Genomic DNA, 26,304 nt, shown 5'->3' with positions numbered 1-26,304 from the left:
ACTGACCAATTCCAGGAGGTATCGAGTACTCATCCCCTCGACACCTCTCCACATTGAACCTTCTCTGAGTCTCACTTCCAGGGCCTTTGCTCTCTCTGGTAGACTCCAGGAAGGCTCATCTTTGAGGCCTGGGTGTTGCTTCCACACAAAGCCCTGACTATTCATTCACCCACAGGCTTCTCTCTCTGACAAGGCGCAGTCCTCTCTACCCCATACTGCTGTGAGCCATGGTGGACTACAACCTGTGTGTGTGTGTGTGTGTGTGTGTGTGTGTGTGTGTGTGTGGGCACACAGGACCAGTGCATGTGGATAAGCATGGCCATGGTGTGTGGATCAAGTGACCACTGTGAGGGTGGATATGTGAGCAGTGTCCATGTGGGTTAGCATGATCACTGCCCGTGTGGGTTAGCAGGTACAGACCGTGGGAGGCTGCATGTGTGGGTGAGCCATCTTGAGGAAGCCCTGAATTCTCCTGGGGTCCATCTGGCTTACACTGGGGACGGTGGCATCATGCTGACAGTATGACACATCAAGTGACCTTGTGTCCTCAGTGTCACTGTTGGGGACTAGATTCCTGTTTCTGTAACATTAGGACTACAAGGAGAGCTCAGAGACCACTTGTGGCCCGTCTCACACAGGCCTCCTTGCTGTGGCTGAAAAGCCACAGGAACACTCACACCCCAGGGCCCGTGTACTGCGGAGTGCCTTTCTGGATCATTCTTTCTCCAAATGTTTGCTTGCCTCCCCTTCGGCTTCCTCAGGTGTTTGACCACGTTACTCAGAAAGGCCGTACCCAATTATCCATCTGAACTGGCACCCCTGCGGGACCCTCTCACCTTGTTTTTCTGTTTGGGGTCATGGCCCTCATAGCAGGCGTTGGCTTCCCTCTCTCTCCTTGTATTGGGTGCAGCTGTGAGGACACTCTCTTCTACTCACTGTTGCGTTCCTTGTGCTGAGGGGCAATGCCATACAGCAGGTGTTTAATACAGGCACCTTAGTTACTAATTTCAGGGTAGTGCCTTTTCCTGTCAGCATGTGGGTGTCTAGAATTCAGTCCCATAGGAACGGTCACATCTCACACTACATCCCACAGTTTCTGATGTGCATCCAGTTATCACTGAAGGCTTCTGATGGCTTTCACATGCATGGTCTTACTTCATGTACCTGGCAGTCCTGAAAGGAGGCTGTTAACACCTTGGAGGCTCACAGTGTGGTACAGGGAGATGCTCAGCCCATGTTCGAGTTATAGCCAGGGCCTGCTTGGAGTGCAGGCCTCCTAGCCAAGCATCACCATCCGGTCCTCCAGGGTGGTCCTGGCAGTCAAAATGATATGTGGTCTTTGGGGCCGGCTTGGGCGGTGGGTTGGGAGGCGGCTGTGCGGATCTGCAGTCTCCCTGAGCTGGGTACTGTTCCAGTTGCCAGCCGTGATGCTGTCACTGCTCCTGATTACTTTCCAATGAAGGATGATTATCATAAAGGACGTTAATCAGGGAGCATGGCGGCTCCCACTTGGGGGTTCTCCAGCCTGGTTTTGTTAGAGCTCAGGGTAGCTCTGTTCATTTCTAACGGGAGGCAGGCAGGAATACCTGTCCTTAACGTACAGTTAAGAAACAGCGCCTTGCCTAGCGGCTGAGATTTCGGCAACTGTGCCAGAACACTGGCTCTATGAACTGATCTGAGTGAAACCAAACAAAGCCAAATTGGACCAAGCCCTGCTTTATGGCGTTTCCAGTTACCCAGGTGTGACTACTCCCTATGGCTAGTCCAGACTACCAACATGGAGGAAAGCCGGGCAGCGACAGATAGACACCGTCAGCACCTATAAGCCATCGCCCCACATGGTGCCAAGGTAACAGCCTCTAATTTCTTTTCAGAATTTTCCAGTTCATAAAGCGTGTTCACATGTTCATGCTCAGCCCTCACCTGTTTCATAGCAACCCTTTCGGATGGGCAGCTGTCATTATGCTCATCCTTTTCAGATGATAAAACTGAGGCGTAGAAAGGCTGTGTGAGGCTGGGGGGTGGGGCAGGTGCAGCTGGTGCAGGTGATCAAGACCCTTCCTGGCTGAGCCTTTCAGTCCTTTCCCCAAGATTTACTGGAGTTTTCCACACAAGGGGCCAGCTTTAGGTTCCAGAGCACACAGGGTATTGCTGTTGAGGCTAAGGTTCCCTTAGTCTGTAGGTGACCAAAGAGATCATTCATTTGTTCAATGATCCTCACTGGGGACTATAGTTGGCTAGGCAACACTGGCCCTTGGAAATATAGAGGACAAAGGATCATGGTCCTTGATTACAGAGGACGCTGTCCAGCTGGGGGACAGATTCCCAGAGTAAGTGTGAAACCACTTAAGTAAGTGTCATAGGGAACAGCAGGCATATGCTCTTCTCGAGGCCAGGGAAGCTGGAAGAGGCAGGCTGAGGCCAGAAGGGTACCTGTGGTGCTGGTGGGTGGGACTAGGTGAGGGAGAGTCGTGTCTCATGTGGAAGAATCTGAGTTAGGTGTAAACACGGAGAGAAGAGGCTGCCAGCCTGGTGCAGGCACTTGGGGCACTGAGGTTGCAGGTGTGGGCAGGTATTGAGGTAGACACACACTCCTGCGGGAGGGGAGATGCTCTGCTTCTATGCTGCCTGGTCCTCAAGGCTCTGCAGGTCCGATGTTTTTGGGGATCCACGATTCTGAGTGTGTCATCTCTGTAAGTTGGTTCCTGAGAACCTGGGAGGCAATATGGGGGTGCTGGTCTGACCAGCCAAGATCATAGTTGAGTGTGGGACCTTTGCATGTTAACTGGCTCCTGGCTAGTTAACTCCTGGCTCCCAGGGCCTAGTAGAGGTTGGGGTGCCTGCCATCTTGGACTTGCTTCTGCCTTCCCCAAGACCCCAGTCACTGAGAGGGCAAGCATGAGGTGTGGGGCTCACAATGTCCATGTTTGTTTTCTGGTGACAAGATGATGTGGATGGGAAGTCACCAAGGCAGATCACATGTTAGAAAGGGCAGAGCTGGGATGGTCATACTCAGAGGGCTGATGGGAGAAGGGCTGAGGTAAAACCCTACTCTGTTCTGCAGGACCTTCTCCTTCACTGGAGCACATGTCTACATTGAGAGAAAACACTGGTTCAGATGCATTACAGACAACTGCTCAAGCTCTGTGGAGTTTGTGAGTGGGAATTGTACATGATCTTTGGAGCCCTAAGCAGCCAAGCAAGACTCAGGTACCCTGTGATGGTTTGAATGAGAGGGCCTCCATCGGTTCATATATTTGAATACTTGGTCCCCAGTTGGTAGAGCTGTTTGGGAAGGATTAGGAGGTGTGGCCTTGTTGGAGGAGATGCATCGTTGAGGGGTGGGCTTTGAGGTTTCACAAGCCCATGCCATTCATTTCCAGTTAATTTTCTCTGCCTCATGGTTGAGTCCAAGGTGTGAGCTCACAGCTATTGCTCCAGCCCCATGCCTTCCTGCCTGCTATCATGCTCTCCGCCATGATGGTCTCTGAAACTGTGAGTCCCAAATGAAATGTTTTCTTTCATGAGTCGCCTTGGTCAGGTGTTTATCACAGCAATAGAAAAGTAACTAAGACATAACCCTAAAGCCACGTGTTGGAGACACTATTCAGCATGGTCCAGACCCTGCCCAGCCACCCCGGCTGTGATTGTGATGTCTCCTAGCATAGGCACCAAACAGGCAAGGAAAATGGGTTTTCGGATGACCCTGGTCCCTTTTGCATGTGACAGCAAGGATACTTCACAGTTAGACTAGGCCAACAGTCTCAGAGTCAGTCAGTCGTCAGTCAGTCAGTTGTCAGTCAGTCTGTTGCCCTGTCTTCCTGCTGTCTGCCTGTCTCTCTCCTGCCTCTCTCTTTCTGGTAAGCTCCTTGTGTGTGCATGCATACATGTGTGTCTTGCTTCTCATTGAAATGGCAGAGGGATTGGCTTTCTGTGTGCCAGCCACCAGTACACAAGTCAAAGACCTTTCTGGAGATCTGGGGGTGGGAGCAAGTAATTTGGCTCTCTCGTATCTGTCAGGACAGTAGCCAACTTGACAACGCAAGAGCCACATGGCCCTGTCCCCAAAGTGGCCAGATCTATCCTTCACGCCTCAGCGATTGCTCAGAGTCTACGCAGAAATCTTTATGGACAGAGATGCTCAGGGTTAGTGAGGTGAGCTGACTTTCCCTGGATGCCAGCAGGCTTCCGGCTTTCCCTCTTTACAGCGAACACTAATGGAAAAGTCCCTTGTTTAATTTACTGGGGAAGCCTCACTGGCATGCACAGGGGGTGTGCCTGCTGGGGCATGGCCCATCTTGACTTGGGTTTCTTGTGTACCTGCTGCCCTTGGAGAGGGGGAAACCCCTTAATGTCCTGGAGTAGGGGCTTATTGCAATTCTTCCTTCAGTTTACCATTCTGTCAGTCTTGGGACTGAACCCAGAGACTGCAAAATGCCTAGATATGGCCTCTGCCCCCAGCGAGCTTGTAGGCCACTGGTATATTTTATATACAGAGCCCTCTCCTCACCCTCCCAGAGACCCTGTAGACAACTGGCTATGGCATCTAGTTCATACTGTCTTCCTTCACACACAAACATAGAAGCTAGGGCTCAGAGAGTGTAAGCCACTTGTCCAATGTCACACAGTGAGTAAGTTTACTTATGTGGTCCATTGTATTGTACTGCTCCTGCCTGGGCTACCTGAGTGATGGTGCCATCACACCTCAAGAGCCTGCGGTGGGTTACAGAAGGAGACCATAAAGAGGAACTGAGCTTCAACCCCCAAATGATGTCATCAGCAGAGACAAAAAGGAAAAAAAAAAAAGAGCCCATCTCCTCTCTCCAAGTTTCTCCTCATTAATTTAATCTAATTTGCTCACAACATTCCTCGGTAAACAGCGGCCTCCCTTTAATAAGCCAAGCTCTTCCCCCCGACCCTGCAATTGTGTTTCTAATCATCCAGTGTATCAGGAAAGACTCGCTGCTAATTGTTGCCAGGCATCACGCTACCCCGTGTGTCAGGTAAGGGATGGCAGAGAAAGATAATTATAATCAGATCTAATTAGTAATTATAACAGATCCCGACTAGAAATTGTTTTCAGTTAAATATTCCCTGAGAGGTGCTAATGGTCTCCGGGGCATGCTGAGTGCCATGGAGCAAGGGGCCTGTGAGGATAGCGCCACCTCATATTTCATCCCCGACCTTCTGGCAAGCGAAGGAGACAGACCCAGAGGAGCAGCTCAGGGAACTGATCTGGTAAGGTGAATGTCCATGTTTTCAGGCCCCACCAGACATGCTTTCTCTCTCTCTAGGCCTGGAGTGAGGTCTTCTCCTCTACAGTGGCCACTGAGTCCCTCCACCAATGCCACTGTACAGGGGCTCAGGACACAGAGGCTTGGGAACTTTGAGAACATCAAAGAAACTGTACATAGCACAACACAGCATGAGGCAATTACCTCTATAGTCACTGCTGGACTCAACCGGGTTAAAAGCATTGCTGTGGACTCCCCGACAAAAACGGAGGGGAGGGCTCTCCCCCACTGTTTAGTGCCTCTTGCTCCAGGACTGCCTCTGTCTTCCGCCTCTAGCAAGCATTTGTAAACTTGGGGCTGTCCTACTTCTGCAGACCAGGATCTAATTAACCAACACTTTCTGCCTTCATATCCAGGCCCTGCTCCCTGTACAGACCCTTCTGGAGACCACTGAATCTCCAGAATGAGGCTTCCTTTAGACAACAGCCATGGCTCCTCACTGCCTGCATGGTTCAGAATCTTTAGCATGGCTCAAGGCCCTTCCCTCTGATTCTCCATCAGGCATCCACTGAACTTCCTCATGTCTCTTTGCCAAACACCCTCAAACACAGTGGTGTTTGCTAGCTGGGCCTTTGTTCATGGCACTATGAAATGTTTTTATCCTCTAGCCATTAAGTCCTTCTCATCCCATTCGGGGAGGGTTCATAAGCCGCTACCTTCCCAAGACTTCCCAGCTTTCCTTAGCAGAAATGATGCATCCTTAGCATTTTGTACGCACAATTCAAGATGCTCTTCAGTCTCCTGTGACATCACATGGTTACATGGCTTCTTCCTCCCCTCAGGAAGAAAGCTCCTAAGGGCACAGAGGGTGTTTGACTCCCTCTGCATCCCTCCATCTCATCTGATACAACGCACGCGGTAGGCATTTAACAAAGACCCGGAGAATGACGGATGAAACATGAGTCAGTGAGAAGCTGCTATCCACCAACTGCATTCTGGCATTGGTGCAAAAGCTTTGGGCCACCTCGGTCTCCTCGGGCCCAGCTCCCAAGCCTGTGTCATCATTGAAGCTATTGGCTTGCTGTGGTATGATTAAATAGGATTTCACTGGAGGAGTCAGGAAAGCTTAAATCCCACCTAAACCGGTCTTGCCAAAGCCATCTGGGCTTTTCAGCACTGAACAAGGCTAGTGCAATGGAGGGGCTACATTTTAAGCTTAATTTGAGTTAATTCGCACTTAAATTTAAGGAGCTATTTGTGGCCCGTGGCTACCGCAGTGGACAGTGCAGCTCAGCTGGTAGCCCTTGGAGAACTCCCTGCTGCAGCCGCATGAAAGGGCTAGACCCCAAGTCTTTTTGGTGACAGGGGAGCCTGGGCACCAGTTAGACCAATGACTCACTTTGCTTTGTTTGAGAACAAAATCCACAGGCTACATTTTTCTTTCTTGCTAATTTTTTTTTCTCCTCTGTGGTGGTGTGGGCATGTTGATCTCATGAGCTCCTTTAACCAGAATGTAAGAGTATCAGGGAACACCCTCCTGGGCTATGTCAGGAGTGTAGGTATATAACTTTACCTCATTTAGAACCTATGGGCTGGTTGTGGCCAGTTCTGTGCATGCGTGTATCTGTTTGAATCTACACACAGACCCCAATTCATAACCTTTTCCTTCTGGCATCTGCTACCTTTGAGGGAAATATCTTTTAACTTTCTCAGATCTGCCTTTTCCTCTGGGCCTTACTTCCTGACCATGAGCCTGTGTCCAGGGCAGGGCGTTTCTAGCACAAAGCTACTATTGGGTCTCAGCAGGAGCCTCCCCTGCTTGTCTCTTCCCTGTGGACTCCTAGGGAACTGCAGAGACTGCAGATGCCAGCTTGGTGGTGAAACTGTGGCGCTAGCCTGGCTCTGGCCCGAGGGTGGATGGCTGGGTATGGTCCTAAAGCTCATGGCTTTCCTTTATCTTTGCATCGGTGGAGGAGACAGGTGGGTCTTAGAGGCTGAGCAGGCTTGTGGTGGGGTGTGAGGGCGACAGGAACAGATAGGCAGATCTGTAGGTACATTTCCAGATGTGTTCTTGTTCGTATCTCCATGCATGGTCCACAAATCACTCTTCCTCCTCCAGGGAAGGTGAAGCCTCACATGAAGCAGGTGGGACCCACTTCTGGGTCCTTCTTACATATATGCTACATGGATTCAGGAAGTTCAGTTCCAAATTCTGGGCTCTTTAAACCAGAACAGCTGTTAGTGGGAAGAAACTCGTGCCTACTCACCCATGACAATTTGATTAATTTGTCCAAATTCCGGTCGTGTTCATACCTCACCTACAACCTCTTTAAAGCCTGCCCTTGCCACCTCCCTGGCACAAGAGGGCACCACTTGTTTCTGCCACCTCTCATTTCTTTTTCCTTCTCTGTTCTCAGTGTATCCCTCACCCACAGCGTAACCCCTCTGAAGGGTGGTTCTCCTTTGGGGTGGATGAGGTCAGGGGTACCGTCTTAACTTGGTGACATGTATGCATCTTATAGGAGAGATGAGCCACGGTGAGGGGTGGGAGGGGACTAGAAGGTCACATTCTGTTAAAAGGACCAGACATTGCATGATGGCTGCCACACAGGCAAACTTGGCAGCCTCTGCCAAGGCTTTGCAAGAGATACCAGAGATCCAAATTTTCACACAAAAGCTCCGGAATTTTTAATGTTGGCAATAATTGTAAAAAACCCCAGTGGCACTCCAGGAGCTAACCAGCCCCGTCTTTGAGCTTGCTCTCGGGCCTGCTAGCTGCCAGCTGCGGCTCATGAAGCTGGGGTCAGCCAATTCAAACAGTCCCCACTCACTCTGAAAGCGAGGCTATGGGTGGGTGACTCAGCTGCAAACCCCTGCTGCCCAGTACAGGATATGCCTGATACCCGACCTGCGTGTCTATGGGAGAGACGGAGTCCTAGAATGTTCAATATGAGCCTGGGGCTGTCTTGATGACCCCCTTCTTGCCCCCTGGCAGGCTGAGATGTGTGCAGGCAGAAGGAGTCATTGCCTCTAGGTGGGCACACCTTGGAGGGAAAGTAATTCAATTAAGCCCTGGTTCCCAGTGAGTGTTAAAACCTTCTCCCCCGGAGAACCGTTTTCTGTTATGGATTTTTAAGACCAGCGACTGGAGAATCAGTCTCCCTTTTTTCCTTTTTGGTGTGGTGTCTCTAGTCACTAAGTAAGTGGGAAATAAAGGATTTGTGAGAAAATAGAACACAGTCAAAAGGTAAATTGTGGGCTTAAAGGCTCCTAAGAGATGGCACAGGGTTGGAAATGTTCCTGGCCTGTCACTGTTGTCTGCTCTGAGCGCAGACGCTCCCTTTCGCACCTCAGAAAGGTAATCTTGCAAACTGATTTCCTTCCATTGCATTTCATTGGCGAACAAGCCAAACAGGCCGTTGCATTACAGTAATAACGTCAACATTTCACTCACCTTTGCCTTAATTATTTTTCTGTCTTGCCAATGGAAGCTGTTTAATAAGATTTATAGGCAGTGAGACGGTGGGGTGAGCGTGTGTGCAGCTTAGATAATCGTCCCAGCTGATCCCTTCCCTCCCCACCGAATTGGTGTCACCAGTATAAACACACGAACTAAAAGCTTTGCAGCACTTAAGTAATAATAATGTCAACATTTCACCTGCTTCCCCTTTAATTATTTTTCTCCCTTGTTCTTGCCACCTGAATCTGTTTAGATAAGATTGCCACATAGATGATAACCAAGGGCTCTCATTCTCATAGGCAGATAAGCGACTGCTTTGCTAAGCCATTGAGCACAAAGGGAGCCGGGCTGGTGACGGGCCTGCTCTTAGATCTTCTAGGAGAGGGTGGGGTTTGGTGCCAGTGGCTCCTGGAGGGACCAGAGGCAATGGAAAAGGATGACAGCAGCTGTACAGGTGACAGGAACACTGAGGTGGGATCCTGGTTGAGGAGGCAGGTGGGCACTAGAAGCTGGAAGAGGAGCCACGTTGGCACACATGCTGTCTCTGCACCCAAGTGGTCTAGGCCAGTGTTTTCTACCTTTCTAATGCGGTGACCCCAGTTCTTCATGTTGTGGTGAGCCCTCCCCCAACAATAAAATTATTTTTATTGCTACTTCATAACTGTAATTTGCTACTGTTACTAATCATAATGTAAATAGTTTTGGAGAGGGAGAGGTTTGCCAAAGGGGTTTCGATCCACAGGTTGAGAACCGCTGGTTTAGGTGGAGGGGTTCTGATTGTGCATCCCATGAGGCATTTTCCCACTACCGTGCACACAGCTCTTGAGCAGATCTGGCTTTATATCTACTTAGCTAGGTGGAGGTGGGGGCAGTAACTCAACCTTTCCAAGTCACACTTTCCCCAAAATGCAGAGGTGGGCTGCTATGGGCTGAATGTCTATGGATCCCTTGAACCTCAACTCATATGATAAAATTCTTCCATCCAAGTACTAATGAGGCTCAACCATGCTTAGCCTCTGAGATCAGATGAGATCTGGCTTATTCAGGGTGGTATGGCCATAGATGCTGAAATTCCAACCCTCACTGAAATAATGTTTACAAATAAGGCATTTCACAAGAAATTTGAGTTAGATGATGTCATAAGAGTAGTACTCTCCCAATGGCATTAGTGTCCCTAATAAAAGAAGAGGGATTCCCTGTCTGTGGGCATGCCCCCAGGAAGGATGAATGGGGACCCAAAGCAAGTGCTCAGTCAACCTGACCCTTGTTGTAGAGTATTATTTTAAGATGCGTTACTTTTGTTTGGGTGGCATTTGTTTAACTCTGTGAAGCTGTGTTACTGTGCCTGTGTAAAACACCTGATGGTCTAATAAAGAACTGGCCAATAGCGAGGCAGGAGAAAGGAAAGGTGGGGCTGGCAGGCAGAGAGGATAAATAGAAGGAGAACTCTGGGAGGAGAAGGGAAGGAGCTAGAGAAGGATGGGGACCCCAGGACCAGCCACCCAGCTACACAGCATGCCATGGAGTAAGAGTAAGATTTACAGAAGTAAGAGAAGAAGGAAAAGCCCAGAGGCAAAAGGTAGATGGGATAATTTGAGTTAAGGAAAGCTGGCTAGAAACAAGCCAAGCTAAAGCTGGGCATTCATAATTAAGAATAAGCCTCTGTGTGATTTATTTGGGAGCTGGGTGGCAGGCCCCCCAAAAGAGCAAAAACAACAACAGACTCTGCTGGGGCTCTGCTCTTAGTATGAAGACCAACTTCAGAACTGTGCAGAAAAAAATAATTAAGCCACTCACAGCCTGGTGTTTGTTACAGCAGCCTGGACTGACCAACACATTGGTCTAGATTCTAGACCAATCGTAGACTCTGAAACAATCATTCTTAAATTTTAAGGGGTGAAAATGTGGAGCCTGTCCCTGAAATGCTCACAAGCATTCTGAATTTTGCATCCCATTTTATGGAGCTTAAAGGCCCGTGGAAGAAACTTGGCAACAGATTAAGTCCCTTTATGTGAATATCAGCTCTTTACCTCCACTGCCGTCCTGATCTCCCGTGATGGTAGCAGCCTCTCCATAGGTCTCTTTCCCTTGTCTCCTACAGTCTGGTCCCAACCCAGTAGTGGGGAGTCTTTTAAAGTGTGTCAGACTCTGTTGCTCCTCTGTTAAGAACCCTTCTGTGACTCTGCTTTTCTCAAGGAGGGATCTGGCTCCAAGATCCACGGCTAACTTTCTGTGGATCCACAGTTCCATAGAGTTGACCAGATCAAATAGAGAAATTGAATTATTAAGGAAAGCCTTCCCATAAAGACAGTCCTGGATTTAGATCACTTTACTGATGAATTCTAGCAACTAGAATATTCCACAGAACATTCCAGGAAATAGAAAAGGGAATCCTTGCAACTCATTCTACAAGACCAGTAAGTATCTGAATCCTAAAGACAGGCGAGGATATTACAAGAAAAGGGAACTCGGGGATGTTGTCCATCACGAGTGTAGACAAAAACCACTCAACAAAGCATCAGCAAACTGACAGCAGCAACATAAACACCACACACAGTGACCCAATAGGATGCTTGAGTTCTGAGAATTTAAGGGTGTTGGGTAGTTGAAATCCAATTAACAGAACATATTAATAGAGTAAGGAATGAACTCCATATGATCATGTCAAGAAAGCAGAAAAGCATGTCACAAGATCTGACACTATTTAAGATAAAGACTCTGAACAGAGTAGTCGGTTGGTACTAAGTTATAATTTGACAGGACAGATAAGTTCTGGTGTCATGTTACACGGTACAGTGACCATGGTTAGCAATGCCATCATATGCATTTTAAGATAGCTAGACCAGGGGATACCAAGGAGTCTCACCACCAAGACATTCTGAATATTTGAGGTGGTGGATAGGCTAATTATCTTGGTTTGATTGCTGCATAACAGACACATGGTTTGAAGTGTCACGTTGTACCCTACGAACACGCACCGCTTTGTATGTCAGTTAAAAATTAAGTAAGAAACCATCTTAACAAAGTAGAACATATGGGTACTTCAAACCGATTCACAGCGTTGATGGAAACCGTTCAGCTGGCGTTGTACAGTGTGGTGAGATGCTTTCCTCTAATCTTGGAAACCGAGCTAGAGTGTGTGCTTACTACTTGTGTTCAGCTTTGGACTGGAAGTTGTGCCTCGTACAAAAGGTACAGTGAGGACAAAAGGCTGCAGAACGGGAAAGAATTAAACAGTCTTTACGTGCAGACAAAATGATTCTGTATGCAGAAATCATATAGAATTCAGAGAAAGACCAATTAGATCAGAAATGAAAAATAGTTAGCAGGGTTATGGGATCCAAGATCCATTCGCAGATGGTCCCAGGCTTACAGTATGATGATTCAACTAATGATATTTTTTTCAATTTATGAAGGTGTGAAAGCAACATGCATCCAGGGCAAAGTGCATTTTGAGTTGTTGTCTTTTCCTGGGTGTGGTCCCACACCCTCATGAGGCTGGGCAGTGAGCCACAGTTTCCAAGCAGCCTCATGGTAATGAAGGTAAGCCTCTGTTGTTCTACAACGCACCATGTGGCTAAGTGAGGATGTTTGGCAGCTCAGGCACGTTAAATGCGCTTCTAGCAGATGAAGGAGTTTATCGACATGTGACTCCATCCATACAAAGCCAACTGTATTTCTATATACTAGCAATGAGCAATTTGAAGATGGGATTAAGAAGGTAATTCAGCAACACCAAAAAGAATAGACTAGTTGGGAATATGTTTGACAAAAAGGCTCTCTTGGATATCAAAATCTATGGGTGCTCATGCCCATTATATGAAATGACATGATAATCATATATATCCTATGTACATCCTCTCATGTCCTGTGTATCCTCTGTAGACCAGTCATGATGCTGGATACAATGTAAATGCCATGTGGACACCCATTACACAGTATTATTTAGGGAATAAGAACAAGGGGAAAAAAACCTATATACAGATGCAATAATTTCAGATACTTTTGTGGAGAGAGAACTCTGAGAGGCAGAGGCTTTTCTGTATTTCTTGTCCTCGCTGGCCTCAGTTGACCCATCTGTAAAATGGGTTATCTCCAGTATCCTAGTGACTGTGTGGGAGAAAGAGCTCAGAGGGTGTGAAAAGTGGTCCTCTGGGTTGGAGCAGAGCCTGCTCTTCTGGGGGAAGGTATGTGACCCTCACCCTTCCTTCTCATCTCCACCACTGAAGCTGTCACCTGGATGATCTCTCAACCTTTCCTGATGTAATTACATGTGGGAAGTTCTTCTTTTATATGAACGCTTATAAACATCCTGATCGCCTTGTGAAAATGCAAGTGTTTTGGAAGTCAGTCTTCTCAGGTTGCAGGGCTCAGCTGTTTATTATTGTGAGAAGCGGGCAGCTGTGTGCGGCTTCCCTGGCCTGTGAACTGATCTCCCAGAAAAACCTGCTCCACATAGTCAGGGCAGCGTCCAAGCTTGAGTGATGGGGCAAGAGAAAGGAAAGCAGCCATGAGCAATCGCAATGGGATGGAAAGTGGATGTGGTAGGCCACCTTGCTTCCAAGGTGCCCTGAGGGACACGGCCTGCCAGGAAGGGCTTTCTGGAGCCTCTAGTTGACCATCCAGTTCAAAACTCTGACTCCTTGGACCCTGAGATGCCATAGGGTTCTGACAGGCTTCTGTAGTTCCCAGAGGCCAAATGGAGACCAGCCCACCGTCCATGATTGTACGTGAGAGACAGGCAGCTGTGACTCTGAGCAGACCTGCAAAGGGCCAGTTCAGATTCTGGCTCTTTAACTTTCTTATGTGAGCTTGGGCATGGTAATGGGCCTCTCTGGTGACATGGGCCTGCCCGATAGAGTTGGCAGGAGGGTAAGTAAATGCTCACATGTGGACTAATGGGGCACTGGCAGACACACAGAGGAACTAACTGGAGTTGTCTTCTTTTTTTTTTTCTTCTCCACTCAGAACCAGCTGATACGCTGCCATTTCTGTGAACAGATGATGCGCCCAATGGCACATATTCAGGGACAGCTTCCTTAGGTCTGGGACTATTAGACTTGGGGATGGAGGTCTGAAGCTAGGTCCCATCCCTGTCCTTATCAGTCAGTTATCTGGTCTGATGACCAGAACTTGTGGGTAAATGCCAGTGTCTAAAGGATGGGTATCTCGCCGGGCGGTGGTGGCGCACGCCTTTAATCCTAGCACTCGGGAGGCAGAGCCAGGCGGATCTCTGTGAGTTCGAGGCCAGCCTGGGCTACCAAGTGAGTCCCAGGTAAAGGCGCAAAGCTACACAGAGAAACCCTGTCTCGAAAAACCAAAAAAAAAAAAAAAAAAAAAAGGATGGGTATCTCAGCTCTGATGAAACTGCTTCCCTGCTGTGACATGTTGTTATGTCTGTACCATCCTGGCATACACCTTTTCTTCCTTGAGTCTCACCTTGCCCTTCACCTAGGTGAGAAGCCCTTCCTGTTCCTTATTAAATCGCATACATGATGACGGTCGAGCTTGGATTCATGTGGACTTCCTCCTGGGAGGAGGCTGTGCTTCACTACCATTGCCTGGACCTTTCGGCATGTTCTCCGGATGCTGAGTTGTTTTTGCCGCTGGTGTGCATGGCGTGAGGTTGATATTAGGAAGGTCATATTAGGCCCCGCCTCCCCTTTTATCAGTCCTTATGCTGACATTCCCATGGCACACCAAGATGTTGTCAACAGGGTTTCAAGCTACCCAGGGTTTGATTGTTAGCCAATGACGTCTACTGTCTGTGACCCCCCTTGTGACAAGGCTACCACCCTGGAGGTAGCACTGTGTCTCTACATTGTCACTGACTTTTGATCTGGGCTAATATTCCCCCTGCAGTGGGAGTTCTCTCTGTGGAGCCATGGCACGCTGTGTTGAGGGGACACTGGCTAGAAAGGAACATCTTGACAACGATTCCAGGTCTTCTCTGTATTGTCCCCTCCCTCAGGACACCAATTCCCGGAGCTCCGTCCCACAATAAAATCATCACAACTGCGGATAAATTTATTTCGTGCCTCTAGAACCAGGCACGTGGGAAACTCAGTGTCTGCTTGAATACTCCAAGAGACAGAGGGCTTACCACTTCACTGAGCTCAGGCTCTCAGTTTTAATTGCTAAGATAAAACACATCCTACCCAGCCTGGTTCCACACTTGAGCTCCATGAAGTGAACCTATTTTCCTTCTTCAAAGATTTGAGAGGGAGCCTCTCCTCCTACAGAGTCTTCTCTGTAGCAACATAAACTTCCCTACTTATTATTTTCCATTTTTTCCATGTGTGTTTGCCTGTGGGCAGGCACACATGTGTATAGGTATATGGACATGTGAGAGTATGTACATATGGAGGCCCGAGGTTGATGCTGGGAATTATTCTAGATCTCTCTGCTCTTCAACCATATTCAATGAGGCAGGGTCTCTCAATCAAACCCAGAGCTCACTGATATGGCTAGTTTTACTAGCCAACTTGTGGGGAATCCCGTCTCTGCTTTCCGAGGCTGGAATTACGGGTGAGATAACACTCTCGCTCAGCATTTACATGGATCCTGGGGATCAGCCTTTGGTCCCCACACCTGCACAGCTAGCATTTAACCATGGAGCCATCTTCCCAGCCCTTATTCCTCTTCTTTTAATTGTGCACACAGCATATGCCTTATGCCTTTACATGCCTGGGCCGAGGTTTGGGTCTGTGTCGATCAGGGTATACTGGCCTCACAATGCTCTTGCAGCTGTTCTTATGTGTCTCCTCTCAGAGTGATGACAATTCTTCTGGTGCCTCTAGGTCAGTGTACCATAGGGAGAATAAATAGCTGAAGGCTGGATATGGAGGGGCACATGAGGGTCAGCTGGGCCTGCTAACGATTCGCAATATTGGTTGTGTGCGCGTGCGTGCACACACACACACTGAAGCAGAATAGAGAATTCCTGGTTGCATCTCCCATCTCTAGAGCCTGTAAGGATGGGATGAGGAAGATAGCTTCAGGGACTACACTGATTCCTGGGAAGCTTGGAAAGGCATAGATACCCACACGCCTATGGCTGGACCAATTGAAGCGATACAGTAGCAGAGCTGTGGCCATCCCCACTCCAGAAGCAGCAAGACTTGTTTTAGTTAAAAAATTTTATGTGTGACTGTTTTGCCTTCATGAATGTATTTCGTGAACTGTGTGTGAGCTTGGTGTCTGTAGAGACCAGAAGAGGGCGCCACATCCCCTGGAACTGGAGCTACACAGGGTTGTAAACTGCCATGGAGGTTTTGGGGACAGCCTAGGACCTCTGCAAGAACCATTATTCTTAACCACTGAGCTTCCTCTCCACTCACAGCATGGCATCTTTCTTTCTTGCATAACATTAATCAGTGGAGACAGGAGAGTTGGTTCAGTTGGTAAAGTATCCTGTGTAGGCTTGAGGACCTGAGATCAAATCTCCAGGAACTACATAAACAGCTGGGCATGAACATCTGTAGCCCCAGCTCTGGGGTGAGAGGATTGGAGGAAGAAACAGGTGGGTCCCTGGAAGCTCATGGTTAGCCAGCCTAATTAAGTTGGTGAGTACATACAAGTTCATATGCACACCTGCTTCCCCCCCCGCGCGCGCCCCCCCCCCCCCCAAATCTATCACTGTCTGGACCTGGCTCCTGGCCACAGGGCATTGCACCCTCTGCCTCTGGGGTTTTCTGGCCTGGTGTGGAGTGGTGAACCCCCATCCCTTAGGCATGGGGCACTGCCCACTTCCCCAGGTTCCCCCTCACCTTGTCTGTGACCTCTATGAGTCTGCTCGTAGAGTGGGATGTGTGGGCTTGTGACTTTGCCTCTAAACCTTTCCCGAAGCCCCACCCTCCCTCAGCCAAGGGAAGGCTTCTGTTCGGCAGTGCTTTCCTTTCTCATTTCATGCTGTAATGGGGATTCATTGCCGGTTTTAAATCCATAATTTGCCATGAAAGCCTCATCTCGGGCCTGGGCTGAGGTCAGAGCAGAGCAGTGATGAGCTATTTTTAGCCCTTAGAGGGCTCCCTGTCCAACTCAGTCTTTTTAGACTTACCCTGGGCTGGCTCAGACAGAGTTCCGAGATTGACATCAGGGATGCCAGGACAGGAAAGGGGCAATTCACTCATGGGTGGCCTGGCATCCCTGCCCCACTCCTGTCTGCATTTCATTTGTCACTGGGGGAATCAATAGAGAAGAGGGCTCACGCTGGTGGAATGACACTCTAACTGTCCCTTTCTTCTCTGGGGCTGACGTGGGGTACCAGTGGATACCTTGGTCAACTCACAAGAAGCTGTCCATTTCCTAAGTCACTGATTCCTTTGATCCACATCCTCATGCTTTTCCAGGTGGACACAGATGATTTAGCTACACTCTTATGGCCTGTGTGTAGGTGCACCTGTGTACCCATGTATACACCAATGCATTAGTTCAGAGACCAAGGTGTCTATGTGTGTGGTTATAGGTGCGAACACAAACCCTTTCAAATGGCTGGTAGCTATCTGGACTTCCTGAACAAGGAGTCTAGCAGGGTACCAGGGCAGAGGTAGCTTTCTTGTTTTTGCATTATGAAGCTTGCCTGGATACTAGAAGCAACCTAGACCAGGGAACTAGCCCCCAAAAAGATAGGGTAGACCAGGGTTTTCTGCAGGCACTTGACACCTGAAGGTTGAGGGAAAGGGGCCTGTGTTGCACACCGAAGCCATGGAGCTGCCAGTCTTCCACTGACTACAGACACCAGAGGATTTGGTCCTGATTTTTGCAGATCTCTAAGGTGTGACACTTGCTGAGTAGGAGAGCGTGCTCAGCATCACTCAGGGTCACGCTTGGCTAAAACAGCAGAAGGACATATTATCCTTGCTCTCAGAAGAGGGACTCAGGGAACAATGCCCTTTGTGTGGACCCCAAACCGAGAGTGGTTATGGGAAAACCACAGGTAAACTGTGGGACGGATTTCCACTTCACCTTTCCAGCTCTTGGTTTTACCAGGGAGAAAGTGGCCAGAGCTGCTGCCAAACACCACAATCCCATAACTCATGCTGGGCAGTGGCAGGGCTGGGGGCAGCAATATGTGATTTTTGAGTCCCAGGCTAGACCCCACCTCTTACATGGGACCTGGAGAGTTGCCACTGCTCTGGGTATGGTGGTATCACTCTTTTTTTTTTTTTTTTGGTTTTTCGAGACAGGGTTTCTCTGTGTAGCTTTGCGCCTTTCCTGGATCTCGAGCTGTAGACCAGGCTGGCCTCGAACTCACAGAGATCCGCCTGCCTCTGCCTCCCGAGTGCTGGGATTAAAGGCGTGCGCCACCACCGCCCGGCTAGTGGTATCACTCTTTAGGACTACATGGGGGATGACCTGGTGGGCCTCAGTTCCCTGGAGATGGAGTGGGGGCACTGGGAGTGGGTGGGTGGGAAGTACTAAGGCTTGTGGGGTCTCAGAGCAGGTGGCTGAGTGCCTTGTGTGTTCAGCAGATCCTAACTGGGCTCCTAAGAATCTCCCTGCCTTCCTGTGTCCTAGTTTTGAAAGCTCGAGAAGCCGAGGGGAGGTCCGTGTGGGATGCTACCTCCAGCTTTAAATAGTGAGCCCCTAGACGGGCAGCGTCAGGCTTCCAGGCCACTGACTTTCCAACTCTTGAAGAGGAGCCTGCCTGCCTCTGCTGTCTGCCCTGTGTGTGGGCAGGGAATGGAAGCCTCAGGTTTGCCTCAACCCCTAATGGCTCCCTAGGCCTCATTCCCTGCTTTGTTTCTCACTTCTCTCCATGACAGATGGCCTAGCGAGGGAGGGGCCCAATGTCCATAGAAATGAAGGATGTCACAGAGTGAAGGAGTCTCTAGAGCGACCCAACTCGGCAGACCAGCTCCGTTGAACCCAGGAGCACCCTCATCTCCCTCGGCCCCCATGAACTGTGGTGCAGATACTCAGGGTGGCGTGGAACTCAACTGGAGATCTCTGAGATCACTGCCCCCCCCCAAAGCCCAAGACTTCAAATTTAGAAGAGAGACACTTTCAGTCAATTTGGCAACTCCATAGATTTTGTTGTGTTCACTTTATCGCCTGAGGGGTAGGTAAGATGACTAAGGCTAGGAAGAAGGGTGTGTGTGGTGGCTAAAGAGAGGGAAGGAGGTGACATTGAGTGTGGTTGGACCATCCAGAAGGGCACAGTAGAGAGGGAAGGACCCGATGTCCTGTGGCATGGACAGGAGATGGGAGATGGGTGGAGCCTGGCTGAGCCTGGCTCCCATATGGAACTTTGGAAGATAAGGATGTTTTTCTCACTCTCCTCTCTCATCTCTGGCCTGTTTGCTGCCCCTATTTGGGGGTGATTGAGGGTAATGAATGTGGCAGGAAACAGACACACAGCCCAAATGAGATACAGCACCTAAGACCAGGCCACAGCCCAGGCTAAACAGGCTTAATAAGAAGATAAGGAATCAATTCTGCTTGTCTTCCCTGCATGTGCCTGGGAGGGGCCTCCGGGAATCCAGCTTCCTGCCTGCTGTCTGTGTAAACAAGGTTCCTGAGGCCAGAAGCTGGTGCTTTGGGAAGGACGGCTGCTGGCTGGTGATTCTGGGCCCTGAACGGTAATATCAGTGATAGAACCAGCTAATATAATGACAGCCATATGCTTTTATGTCTTGCTGTATATCGGGCACTATTTTGAGACATGCTTGCATATGCTGTTTCATTGAATCATTCTTGTCACCATGAAGGCACTGTGGTGATGTCTCCCACTTTATATGCAGGCACAAGAAGTTGAGTAATGTGATCAGGTTACTCTACTGGTAAAGGAGTACAGCCAAGTTCTAAGTGCAGGCAATCTGGCTTCCAGAGTTTGCGCTCTAAACCAACAGAGGCTATGTAGTGCCTCTCTAAGTAGTATCCAACATACCACACAACACAATGCCACCCCATGCCATGCCACACCAGACTACATAACAGAGCACTAGGTACCACCACATCACGTTATACAACTACGTGACACCATACCATACTACTATCCCACATAGCACAATACCATTTGACACTACACCACACAAAACCATACACCGTCATACTACACATTACCATACCACGAAATGCTACACTATACAACACCAACACACACCACCACACCACAAAACACATCACACAACATAATACTCTATCATGTTACAACATCACACCACACAACACTATACCACAATACACTGTATCACACAATACTATGCAACACAATACCGTGTCACAGAATATCACACCATACAACACATAATACCACACCACATAATATTGCTCAACACCACACCGCACAACATCATATAACACCACACCATATACTATTACCCGACACTAAGCCACACAACACCATATCACACATGTCATACAACACCAACCACATGACGCACTTCCATACCATATAACACCATGCCACACTATACCATATAACCCTCATGTGTGCTTGGCACTGCTGTCTGCTTTTACTGTCCTTCCTCTAGTTGTCCCCAAGCCCTGTTGCTTTAATTGCCATGATGGACATTCATTGAGCACCCAGTGTGTACTCCCAGGCCAGGGATGAAGATTGCTAGATGCTCATGACAGACTCCATGGGAGAAGCAGACAGAAAACAGTCACTCTCAACACATCATGCTGTCATGGAGCCCACAGACAGCAGAAGGAACAATAGTCAGGATGTGTGACCTTCAGGAAAGTCTTCCTAGAGGAGGTGATGCCTGAAGCATACCTTGTTAGACGGGCAGGAGTTAGCCAAGGGAAGCGACATGAAGGGTTGTAGGCAGGGCTGGAGGCAGGCTCCGAGGCACCGTGAGTGGAGCAGGTGGTTGGGGCTAATGGGTGGTGTGGTTATGCTTGAGAGAAGGAAGATGGCACACTTCAGGGACCTTGTGGGCCATGGCAGGGATCCTGGGTTCTGTTCTACGGAGACAAATTCTCCTCCACGTCTCCAAAATGCTTCAACTACCTCTGCATCCTCGCCATTTTATGTCAAGTTGCTCAGGGTGGATTGGTCCCAACAGGTACCTAGACTCAGAATCATCTAGAAGCCTGCACTCTTCAGCACCATATTAGCTCTACATCCATGACTGAAGTGCTCACGTTATGCACAGCTCCTCTCCGTACCCATCTATAGTCTGGGAGTTGAGAACTGGGAGCCTGTGCTGGCTAATTTTCATTGCCAACTTGACTGCTTTAGACCCCCCTAGGAATCACACCTCTGGGCATGTGTGTGAGAGTATTTCCAGACAGGATCAACCGAGGAGGAAAGACCCAGCCTGAATGGGGTGGCAGCATCCATGGGATAGGGGACCAGACAATAAACGGAATAAAAGGCAAAAGAGAGCTGAGCATCAGCATTCATCCATCTCTCTACTTCTGACCCACAGTGGGGTATGAGGAAAGTTGGCCAATGACACTTAAGGCTTGGACAGAACTGGTCTCAGCTGCTATACCTTATCCCTTGAGCCCTAGGCTAACATAAATCCTCCGGAAGTTAAGTCGAGTCTGTCTGTGACTTTGTCACAGCAGCGAGAGCAGTGACTAACACAGAGTTGCTGCCCATTCAGTGGGAAAACTAACTAAGGAGTGTATCTGTGTGCCCTCTCTGTGTCGGGGGCTTGGCATCATTGTAAAAGATGCCCTCTTTATCTGAACTGACTTAGCTTCCATCCTAAATAATTCATGTTCAGTTAGGACATCTGATTAATAATGGGATCCTCAAAGACTGCAGAGTCAACATTAGACTGGGTTGGGAGGAAGAGGACCTGGGAAGAGCAGCCGGCGCAAAGCCCTTTTAGTAACTGGTCTGGCATCCAACCCTTCTTCCCCCTTCTGACTTTCCTTCCCCAGCTCTATTGCTCCTTTTCCGTGGCACTTATTACCATGGGACGTGCGAAGGACACAGTTTACTTGCTCAATCTGATTGTCATTTGCCAGCTGTCATTATACCCTGCTAAATGCAAGCTTCACCAGGCCAGGGATGGCTTTATCTTCCACTTACTGAGGAATCTTGAACATCTAGAAATGAAAGGCATTCAGGAAACATGTCTTGATCAAATTTGTGTCCTCTACTTCCTCTTTGGCTCCTCCCAGTTTTTACTACCTGAGTCTTCTGGCATTTGGAAAGATCAAGAGCAATGGCGCCCTATAGACCCTGAGCTCTTGATGTGTGTGTGTGTGTGTGTGTGTGTGTGTGTGTGTGTGTGTGTGTGTATGTGTGTTGGGGGGGTTGTAGTGTTCATCTAAGCTGAGCTGCTGCAGAGATGGCTACAAGTGTGTGAAAACTGGGTATGTAGGGAAGCCTGGCCCAAGGCCTGGTGAGACTTTGTGAGGTGCTGTGCCCATCTTCAAGGTGGGCTGCTGTCTGAGGCATCACGATCAGGTACCTGCTCAGCCTCAGGCATCACTTGGAGCTTGGCTCCAGTGGGGAATGGCCCATTTTCCTAAAATAGTTGATGTGGCATATTGGACTCCTGGCTGGAAATAAGGCCTTTTGGGAGCCGAACAATTCTTAGACATCATTTCTTTAGTCACCACCAAGAAACTGGGATCCAGAGAGGTGGGGTAACGGTGTCAGGGTCACACAGCTGACTTTAAGTCTGAGGCCCTTTCCTCAATAGCAAGACTTCCTGAGTTGATTTGTATCTGGAAAGATCTCTGTTTTGATGTGAGTTGAGTCAAACATAGCCCTTGGCAGCTGGCTGGATTGTTGAGGGAACTCAAGCTGACCACAACCAGGATTACAGCGTCCTTGTCTGGGGGGCTTGGCTTCATAGGCTCAATTCATTCCCCACCTTCCCCTCATCCTCTGGCTCCTGTCTCCTCTGCCTCCCAGGGTAGCGAGAGCTCTGCTCAGTTGCTTCTTGTCTGATTGCTTCTGAGTGCTGGAAACACAACACTAATTAATGTGTCTGTGACTCTAGGCTTGGCTGCCGGTTCGGTCCCCATACCCTCCCCGGAGCCATGCAGGCTTGGAGAGCTGGCCCCCCGGCTTCTTTGAGCACACTGCTGGCAGATGCATATTTTAACAGTGCACATCTGCTGGCTATATAATCTCTCGTATTTGCCCTCCTCACTTGGCGCTTTGATGGAAGACCTCCCGGGGCTCCCCTGTGTTCCAGCCAGAGTGTTTGCTTTGCGATTTTGCCGGAATACCATCTGATTCTGCCCTCACATCTTCTGCAGGTTCTAATCAAGCTCTTACTTTATTTAATTAAAAATCTATCTCAGGCAAATACAGAGTAAATTAGGAAGCTCTCCTATTCCTGGAACACAGGGAAGGCTGCCCTCCTTGGGGAACTGGCCTAGACACTTTCGTGGGCTGAGATGTCACAGCATAGCAGGTGGAGGGTCTTGGTTGGTTGGGAAGGAAATCGGCCTTAATAACCTTAAGAGTCCATAACAGCCATTATATCTGTCTCATCCCCAGACCAGGAGCCCTTTTCAGTGACCAGTTTGGCTTCCAGTTAGGGGTAGTAGGAAGGGATATACACCTGTGGAAACTTAGCCAGGTGGAGTCCTGCTGGACTAGAGGCAATCTACAAGACTGGGAGAGGCCCTCAGACTCCCTGGGGTGGGGAAGAGGGAATTCTTCATCTGCAGAAAACAGCCGAGGCCGGGAATGTGGAGCCTCAAGGCATCAAGGAGGCCTGTGGGCAGAGCCTGCCAGCCTCTTCGTGTCCAAATCCAGTTTACTTAGGAGAATGGCTGATGTAGGAGATGCCAGCTCAAGCTTCCTTTCCTGATGGGGCCTCTATAACCAGTCAGTCTTCCATCTGACCTCTAGGCTTGAATAAACACCTCACCCGTACAAACCCAGGCACAATGCCAGGCCAAGGCCTTGACAGATGCAGAGAGAAGAGTGGATGTCTTTTAGAGGTGACCCCAAAACAAATTTGGGTCTGTTCTGTTCAGATTGAATCCTGAGGCCCTCTTCTGAGAAGCCTGGCTTTTAACCAGGTGGACAGATGACATTCTGCTGGCATTTGGGAGCAGAAGCCTGGGCAAAGAGCGTTGGTCTGGAGCTGGAAACGTGGAATTGATTTTAAATGTTAATCAAGCTGTGTGACCTCTGTCCATGCCTTTGCCTCTCTGAGTCTCTCCATGAGGTTATCAGTAAAGCACCTGGAATAATCTGGAATTTCAATACAGCATACTTTGCTGATTAGCTGAGATAGTAGGGAGCAAGGAGGCTTACGTGGTTGGGCTCCGACGGTGAGTCTTCTATACCTTGAGGACAAGGTGGTGTCCTGCTTTAGTTCCTGCACGGCGTCAGAGCATTCTCTAGCTGCCTCATGGCGGGGTGTGAGGGAGCAGAGGAGGGTTTTCTGAGGACAGGGGCTCTGAAGGCGAACATCCTACAGCATCACTTGGCAGATGTGTTCTGCCGGTTTGCAGTCGACGCCCAAATCAGGAAACATGCCTGGTCCAAGTCTTCCCCATCTCCCCCTCTCAACCCTACAATGAACTGCAGACCCTTTCTCAACTTAGCTCCATCTCAAGGGGGAAAGGAAAGTGGCTACTGCTTGCTGTAGTGTCCTGGTCTGTCCTCTAAAGCACCCCCTGCCTGGCCCCATCCCCCAGCCCACCTATTTCACAGAAAGCATCTTTCCCACGTCTTCCCTGCCAGGAAGAGCAGGCTCCCAGGTTGGAGGTGGGTGAGGTTCCGAAGCTCCCCCTCCCAGCCTCAGCCTAGGCCGAGCTGCAAGCTGCTAAATGGTCCTCTGCGGCCTGTCTGCTGCTGCCCTTGGAATCATGCACCCCTTGTGTTTAGCTGTGTAGATCTGAAGATAACCCGACACGCTCTTAAATATTTCATCTCAGAGCATGAGCAGTGTCCCAGCTGCCGACCCTGTCACCAGAGCCCCATAGCAGCTGCCAGGAGCCTGCCAAGGCCAGGCCGGGGCTTTCCTCACTTGCCTGCCCAGGATTCATCCACATGTGCCTGGCAGAGATGAAACCTTATGGGGCCAGGGAGGTGGAACAAGGAGCTCAGGCAGGGGGATGCTGGTCTAGGCCTTTTGTTTCTCTGAGCCTCAGTTTCTCACCTGGGATAACAATCCCTGATCCAGTCTGGGGGAGCTTTGAGAGCTGCTGGGAGCTTCTCTGCTACTGTGAATGATGATCATTTATGTGCAAACCGTTTTCTCACAGTTCCCATCTCTGGAAAACCTGACCAGAGGAAGGAGGTGACAGGGCCGAACTCTTAATCAAAACTGGGAAGCTTAAGGAGCTACTGAGTAAATCCCCACTGCATCCTCGGGCAGGTCTGTCCCATTGAGGAAGTGGGGACCTCGTCAGGAGGGCTGTCTCAGGGACATTTGAAACAAAGACCAAGGGGGAAAGCAGTTAGAATAAGGTCCTGAAATGAAATCTCATTGGAATGACCAGAGAGAACCAGGATTCCAAGGGAATGCAGGGGTGGGAAAGGTCTGGAACAAGGGTCGTTGGTGATCCCTATGGACACTGAAGTCATGGAGGATCAAACTTGAGGCTCATTCTTTTTTTTTTTTTTTTTTTGAGCTGAGGATCGAACCCAGGGCCTTGCGCTTGCTAGGTAAGTGCTCTACCACTGAGCTAAATCCCCAACCCACGAGGCTCATTCTTAAGAGCGGTCAGGGCGTACAGAGCTTGTCTGGCCCCTTTGGAGGTCAGCTTTGGAGAAAGGGCGTTCAGACTGTGTCATATTCTCCTCTGACTTTGCATTGCCATCGCGGGCCTGGCCTCATTTGCACCACAGAGCACCCAGGAGCCTCCTCTGCTCGCCAGTGTGCAGCCGAACACACTGGCTAGGACACTGACAGGTGGTGGCAGTATGATTTGCTAAGGTGGGGGTCTTTTTCTGTCCCCTGTGGATGGGGAGAAAGAGGAGAGAGCAGAAGCGGGAAGGGCAGATGGGATGATATCCAGTGGAGAGCCTTCCTGCACCAACTTTGTCCAAAGGACCACTCAGTAGCCAAGCCCTTGGTGTTTCCCAGAGTCCTTGTGTAATCCCTGCATGTTTGTATGGCAGTGACTCACCCAGGACTGTGAGGCGTGCAGGGCGGGACCTGATGGCAGCCTGGATGGCCTGGCATTCATACACGGCATCATCCTGCAGTTCAGCCCTCAGGATCTTCAGGTGATGCTCTCCTGACAGGTGGTTTCCTACCACCAGGTACTGGGGGTAACCTGGGGAGAAAGCAGGAAGGTATGAGAGCTCAAAACAGTCCCGGTGCCAATTTCCAGGGCCCTATTTGGAGATGTTGTGACCCTCTTAGATAGTCTGGCTCCCAAAACTCTCTTGAAAAAGGAAATGTCCGTCTAGTGAATTGTGGCTCAGGCAGAAGTCTTCCTGTCTGACGTCTTCCCTTCTGACAAAGAGAGATCTTTCTGGAAGATGGGCTAGGGGATCTAATACCTGTCCTGGACAGAGCAGACCTCAGGTAGCCTTCTGGTGACTGAACACAGGAAACTATTTATATGACAAGACTTCCTCTGAGTGGCTTCCTCACTGCTTCCTTCCTAGTTTACAGGGCCACGCACCCCCCCAAACCCCAAGCTCTTGTTTATTTTTTTAATTCCTTTTCTCTCTTTTCAGTTGTTTTTGTTTCTTTATCTGTGTGTGAACACAGATAT

The 26,304-nt window shown here is 49.3% G+C and overlaps 1 protein-coding gene across 6 annotated transcripts in view; it reads right to left on the bottom strand.

The window, feature by feature from the left end:
* Kirrel3 (kirre like nephrin family adhesion molecule 3) overlaps positions 1 to 26,304 on the bottom strand; it is a 569,791-nt gene that overhangs the window by 66,455 nt on the left and 477,032 nt on the right. For all 6 annotated transcript variants that reach the window (XM_052756044.1, XM_052756079.1, XM_052756035.1 and 3 more), the window contains one exon: positions 25,708 to 25,857. In XM_052756044.1, coding sequence (XP_052612004.1) covers positions 25,708 to 25,857 — 150 coding nt within the window. The remainder of the gene's footprint in view (positions 1 to 25,707; positions 25,858 to 26,304) is intronic.

The sequence above is a fragment of the Peromyscus californicus genome, unplaced genomic scaffold (assembly GCF_007827085.1).
Source record: "Peromyscus californicus insignis strain IS unplaced genomic scaffold, ASM782708v3 Scaffold_11__1_contigs__length_118956290, whole genome shotgun sequence".
Taxonomy (NCBI): Eukaryota; Metazoa; Chordata; class Mammalia; order Rodentia; family Cricetidae; genus Peromyscus; species Peromyscus californicus.
The sequence above is the reverse complement of the archived record's forward strand: the minus strand, read 5'-3'. Positions and strand labels throughout refer to the sequence as shown.